This window comes from Lactuca serriola, chromosome 7, assembly GCF_051521515.1.
Source record: "Lactuca serriola cultivar US96UC23 chromosome 7, Lser_US96UC23_V15, whole genome shotgun sequence".
Lineage (NCBI taxonomy): Eukaryota > Viridiplantae > Streptophyta > Magnoliopsida > Asterales > Asteraceae > Lactuca > Lactuca serriola.
In genome coordinates, this window is record NC_136414.1 from 24228541 (window position 1) to 24235327 (window position 6787).

At 33.8% G+C, this 6787-nt stretch overlaps 1 protein-coding gene across 1 annotated transcript; it reads left to right on the plus strand.

The window, feature by feature from the left end:
• Positions 1 to 1583: 1583 nt before the first annotated feature.
• On the plus strand, positions 1584 to 2733 carry LOC145062521 (antimicrobial ginkbilobin-2-like protein). Its single transcript, XM_079010115.1, has 2 exons — positions 1584 to 2362; positions 2450 to 2733. Exons 1-2 carry the CDS (start codon positions 1609 to 1611, stop codon positions 2527 to 2529), a joined length of 834 nt encoding a protein of 277 aa, XP_078866241.1. The 5' UTR covers positions 1584 to 1608; the 3' UTR covers positions 2530 to 2733.
• The last annotated feature ends 4054 nt before the right edge of the window (positions 2734 to 6787 follow it).

A 6787-nucleotide genomic window follows, 5' to 3' on the forward strand; every position in this document is an offset into this window, starting at 1 on the left:
AAAACTTCTATCAAATCATCTATGTGTTTTGCATCACCAACAATGGAAATTTACTTTCTGATTCATGTAATAATCGATTTCTTAAAGCCTTAAACCAATAAAATATCAGTTACTTAGACGATTACTTACTACTAAAAATAAGCATTTATGTCGTTAATACTGTGAATGATTAAGATCCTAACTTAGTAGCAGCAACAAGTTCAATTCTTGAACCTGAGAAAAAAATTGAATGAAATCCATGAAAAATATATGTAACGATCATTAGAAACTTCACAGAATAGACTTCAAATTTTGTGGCATCTGCCTCAACGGCTTCTTGCCAAATATGATTGCTGGATTAAAATACCAAGGTAGGTATTGTTAGTTTTTGCCAAAATGGGAAGAAGATGGAAAGCAGGAAATTAAAATTTGCAATTTACTCTAATTTTTATTGTAATTTTTTTGGTCTATTTTCTTTGGTTCTTATTTCTCTTTCATAAGGAAGTTCGTTTTTTAATCTCAATACTAGGTATATAAAACAAAAAAATATAGTATATGCGACTAATTAACTTAAGTGTACCCTCGCGATTTTCCAAATATTTTTCTAATTACTCTTTTTACTAAATAAGAGTGTATTATTATTTTGGGTAAGGTTCGAAAAAATCCTAAAATTTTATCCTAATTTAATAACTACCGGTAAAATTAGCGATTTGACTAAATCATCACTAAATTTTATCCTAAAATTTTATCAGCTAATTTAATATTTAGGTGTCCAAATCAGTAATAAAACCGATAAAATATATGTTATATGGAGAAAATTGTCAAATCATCACTAAATTTTAATTTAGGACTTGTACATAAATTATAGTAAAACAATGAGACTTTAGCGAAACACTTAAGTAATGAAACCGGTAAATCAGGAAAAAATGGTCAAATCGCAATTTTTATCGGTAATTTATGCTTTTTCGTAAACAAATTTTAGTTTGGAATTTTTTCGTAATTACGGTAAAATTTTAGGACTTTTTCGAAGATTCCTTACTATTTTACGTAAAAACACCAAAATTGCTACAAGAAGTTCTCAGAAAAATAATCAAATTTTATTTTAAGAACTAGAAATATAGTTGTACCTTAATGAATGTGACTCATCCTATCCTCATTGATCTGGTCTCCCCGAAAAAGGATAACCGTCATTAGTAAAGCTTTGCTTGGATCTAAGGTGAAAGTACGTAGGATATATGAAAGTTTCACAGATTTTTTTAAGGTGAAAGTAGGACATATGACACTTCACATGTACACGTTTTGTAAATGCATAGGTTTTTTTTCTAATGATTCTCAAACACAGACGAGTATTTTAACATAATATTCCACATATGTAGTTAAAATATAAACTGGGCCTTTATTTTAATACTAAACTGTTTTACTATTAATTATCTTATCATATTTAAATTCCTTTATGACTTATGTTATGAATTAGTCACTTGACCATGTCCAAAACTTGGTTAATTAGACTTTCATAATTCAGTTTAAGTGTTTAACACGTATGGTTTACCATTTAATTCAACTCATTATCCAAAATTCGAGCTTATTAATAGGCCAAACTCTAAGAATAACTAAAGCATCAATTCAAAGATGGAGAAGTTTATGTTATGCACATTAATGTTGTTTGTCATGACAGGGTTTGTTCATGTAAACGGTATTCTCCATTTGGGTTCTGAATGCTCACAAACTGGAAACACAACTGGTAATACCATCTACCAAGCAAACCTTAAAACCCTTTTAGATTCACTAGTCAACGACTCACCTCTTCAAGGAGGATTCCTGAATACCACCATCGGAACTGGTTCAAATCAAGTGTATGGTCTTGCATGGTGTCGAGCAGATGTTTCTCCTATCACATGCTCCAAGTGTTTGAACGAATCCATTAGCGTACCTTTAAGAGATTGTCCCGAAAGCAAAGACTTGGTGATATGGTCGAGTTTGTGCAGTTTAAGGTTCTCAAACGAGAGTTTCTTTGGTGAACTTTGGAACAGCTCTTCGTCATCCAGCTATGGTGGAAACACACTTGATGAAGCTTCAGTGTTTTCAAGAGGATTTGCGATGATGGAAGCATTAGGAAGGAATGTTTCTGATCGACCATTGATGTTTGATACTGATGTTATTGATGCTGGGAATGATGGGAAGAGATACGGGTTGGGTCAGTGTAGTAGAGATTTGAGCAAGTTGGATTGTGAAAATTGTTTGGAGGAGCTTTTAGTGACTTATCGAAGGTTTGTGATGAATCGAACTGGGTGGGAGATGTTAGGAGTGAGTTGTGGTTTGTGGTATGATGATGTTCAGTTCTCTGACGACGATTCAGGGTTGACTCCAACACCAATCGGCTCGGGTACGAGTATTTGACTTTTATTTTTAACTTATAAAAACTTAATTACAGAACAATTATCAAATATTAATTGATTAATGTGTGATGTAGGAGTTGGAGAGAGGTTGTGCACAGGAGATTATGTGATCTTGGCTTTTGTAGCATTTCTTTTATTCCATTGGATTGCATGACTTCTACAATTCTACTATGCATAAAAATTATGGTTTGGATAGAAATGCAAATAGTTCTTTTTAGGGTTGTTAATTTGCTAAATGAATGGTATATGTGATAATTCCTTACTGTTTTATAATCTTTAGTTTTAAATAAAAATGTATTAGTTGTTTAAACAAAAAGTATTTGATAATAAATTGCAATTCGCACTCTGTTTATTGAAATCCATATATATGTGGACCAAAAAGGTTATAGTTTGTTTTTCTTTTTTTCTTTTTTTTTTTTTTTTTTTGCACTACAAGAAAAAGTGGATTTGCAATGGAATGAATCTGTTGCAAAAGGATTTATGTTATGAATTTTGTAGTAGTGCGTCCATTGTGAATTCTGTAGTCCTATTTCCGTAGCTAATTTCATTCCATTTATTTCATCGTAAGTTATGTTGTAGTGGATCCATAGTAACTTCCGTAAGCATATCGTTGTAGCATATTCTATGGTGATAACTCCCTAGCAAAATCCATGGTGATGACTCCTTAGTTAAATTTATGGTGATGATTCCCTAGCAAGTTCTGTGGTTATCACTCCCTATCAAAATTTATGGTGATAACTCTCTAGCTAAATTAATGGTGGTGAGTCACTAGCAACTTCAATATTCTTGGTTCCATGGGTAAATTTATGGTCTAGATTCTATAACATATTTCATTGCAAATTACGTAGTCATGATTCCATAACAAAGTCCGTTGCCACGTTTCTGTAGCACAATCCATAGACCAGTGGCGGATGCTCTTAGAGGCCAGAGGGGGCCATGGCCCCCTTGGTTTTAAGGGTTAGAACAGGTACATATATGGTTATTTAACAATAAAAATTCATCAAAATGACTAATGGCCCCCTTGATTTTAAGCTCTACATGCGTCTATAGATAAGTTAAATTTTTTTTTTTGGAAAGTTATCAACCAAATCAGAAGACAATATAACTCATTAACAAAATTACAAATATATCGGAAAATCACTAACAAATCAAAACAATCTTTCTTTCAACTGTGTAAATGTTAAACTCTACAAAAAACCATAATCGTATCTAGTTTACAATTAACTCAAGCTTTGAGTTTAAATAAATCAGTAAACCCTAAAAAATAATTGGTACCGACAGAAAAGAATTTCTGAAATCTACCCGAAGAATAACACAGTCATCGGAAAGTTCATCTCTTGACCTTTCTCCATGCGCTCTCTTTGCTTCCTCTCCACCGGTCGCCAGATTTCTTTCTTTCTCCGTGAGCTTTCTCTCATCTAGTGTTCACTAGATTACTAATCTTGAAACTATGCTTGTTGTCGCTTTAATTTCTCTCTCGTCTCCTCTCTATCAGAAGTTGTAAGTTATCTCTTCCCTCTCAATATCTTTCTTTCTCTCACAGTTATTAAATAAGATTGTAATAGTGGGTATATCCCGTATATCTATATGAAAATACTAAACATACAAAAGTTTAGACTTAAAGCTGCAAAACACTTAAAAACAAAAGTCTTGGACTTAAAGCTGCAACACACTTAAAGAAGCATGTATTACTTTATTATAAAAAAATCAACTAATTCCGGTAATTATTAAGCGTATATAAGATTTCTATAAACAATAAAAAAATCATTAAAATCTATTACAATTTATTGGTTAGAAAGCGAAACGGATAAAGTCATAATGTGTATATATACATATGTTGTATTAACAATTGTGTTTTCTTTTTATCATCAAAACCAGTTGTCAATATACGTTTAGAATATATAACAGTTGAAAACTTTTGTTAATTAATTTTGTTATGTATTATTGCGCATCAACATAAATAAACAATATACTCTTGAAGGGTTTGTAATTCGGTACAAAAAATTGTTTATATAAATTTCTTTTGATGTTTTGGTTTCGGCCCCCTAATCATAATGGTCATGTTCCGCCCCTGCCATAGACGTATTTTCTTAGTAAAATCCATGGAAGTATTTTGTAGCAACAGTCATAGGAAATTATCAACAAACTGCTATAGCAAATTTTGTAGAAATATTTTTGTTGCAAAGCTACATAGCTACGGATGGATATTAATTTACAAATTAATTCTCTATTATTTTGTATGAATATATAAAAACAAAAATAACAAAAATATAAAATAAGATTTATACCATAAAATAAAACAAAAAAGATTCATTACATAGAAACAAAAACTGACCTAATTTAAAATAAACCACAAACAAAGAAGTACTCTATGATCTCCTAATTTTACAGTTTTTTAAAAGTGTTAATAACTGTCATTGTCGATTATAGTTGTCGTTCAAGTTTGTCACGCGATTCTTATGTTGTTGTAACTCTCCAAAAATCAAAGAAATTTAAAATTTTCAAAAGCAACCATTAACCAAAATTGTTTACAAAAGGAGTCACTGTTTCAAAAATATTATTTCAAAATCAGAGTTTTCCCAAGACCCAGTGACATAAAATAGGAAGATGTGCACGATCTCATTTACTTTTCCCGATCAACTGAAGTACCTGAAATCATAACAAACAACTATAAGCATGAAGCTTAGTAAGTTCCCCCAAAATACCACCACATAACATAACAAACAACAGCATGCATACAGAACCTTCAGCATGACTGGACCGTCACACCGGCCTACAGACTATCTGGACTGCTCTCAGAGCCTTCAGCATGACTGGACCGCCGCACCGAGCCTACAGCCTATCTGGACCGCTCTCCAGGCCTTCGGCCTGACTGGACCGCCTCGCAGACCTTCAGTCTATCCGAACTGCCATGGGTATCTTGGCCTTTAGTACCAGCTGGTCTACCTCAACCCAGTAAACCATAACAACATATCGATATAAACATTATCAGGTTTGTTGACTCACAGCACAAAGTACTACATTCTCAACCCAACCACACTACAGATCACTGCAGCATAGCAACATTCTAATTACTAGGATACAGATGTAACAAATTACTACAATATAGCAACATCGTATACACCAGGATACATAACCTAGTGGTTCGACATTGGTGCCTTTGACCCACAAGTACAGTGAGGAAAACTCACCTGAATCAAAGAACCTTGAAAGACTACGATATGTTGTTCCCTTCTGCATTGCTTGCTCCCGCGAATCCACTAACACCATAACCAGATAACATCTTAATCAATAGCCTTGACCCAAGGTCAAACTTGTTCAAGAAGTCAACAGTCAAAAGAGTCAACAAAAGTCAAATTCCAAGGTTGTTTAAGTACACCCTGCGTACTCAACTAACGCCCAACGTACCCAAGATGGTTTAGTTCACCCAACGTACGAAAATTACGCCCAGCATACTCGAGTTGGTTCCATCCTTTCCATTAAGCACTTAATCCCTTAAGGACATTTCATCCAAACTCATATCTAGCCTCAAAACATTGTCTTAAGTCATAAAGTTTCCACATTTATAACTTTCCATGGCTAGGGAAGGTCCAAAAGCTAAAAGTCTAACTTATTAATCCATTAATACATCCTTGGATGGAAGGGATAGAAGGACCAAGATCACATATTTATGGTTCCTAATAGCTCCATAATGGATAAAGTTTCCAACTTTATCCATTAGAATGGTCCTAATAAGCAAGATCTAGTCTTTAAGTCTCAAAGGGACCAAAAGTGCATCTTTTTCAACTTAATCCATTAAGTCCAAGTCTCCAACCTTTAGATCTGAATCAATATCATGTTTAGATAGATAAAGTTTCCAATTTTATCCACAACAAGGTCAAAAACTTTCAAGAGCTAAACTTCAAGCACTTAAAGTAACCAAAAGCTCATAACACCCAAAACTAGCTAGATCTAACAATTTCATCATCAAGATTCAAACTTTATACCTCCAGAAGAAAGAACAATGTGAAGAAGGTGTGGATCTACAAGATCCAATGCAACCAATTCTTCTTCAATGAGTTCCTTCCTCTCCAAGGTGAACCAATAACACTCCAAAGCACTTAAAAACATCTTCTTTTTGCTCACAAAGCTCAAAATAGGGTTAGGGTTGCAAGATAGGGTATTGGAGAGGTGGAGCCTAAGAATGGAGTGGGTTTGAGGAAGTTAAGGAGCTTAAATAGGGCTCAAACCACGAAAATAGGGTTTGGGCATTGATCACGTACGCCCAGCGTACTAAGGATACCCTAGTACGCCCAACGTACGCCCTACGTACGCGACTATCCCAAAAATCGTCCTAACTTCAAACGGTCGTAGCTTCTTCATTCCAACTCCATTTTCGACGTTCTTTATAACCACATAAAGGTGTTGAAGAG

What these genes read in the sequence shown, in the direction of transcription:
- LOC145062521 (XM_079010115.1), top strand. Translation starts at nt 1,609, where the DNA reads ATGGAGAAGTTTATGTTATGCACATTAATGTTGTTTGTCATGACAGGG. An exon ending in TCCAACACCAATCGGCTCGG is followed by an intron (nt 2,363 to 2,449) that starts GTACGAGTATTT and finishes TGTGTGATGTAG; the next exon opens with GAGTTGGAGAGAGGTTGTGC.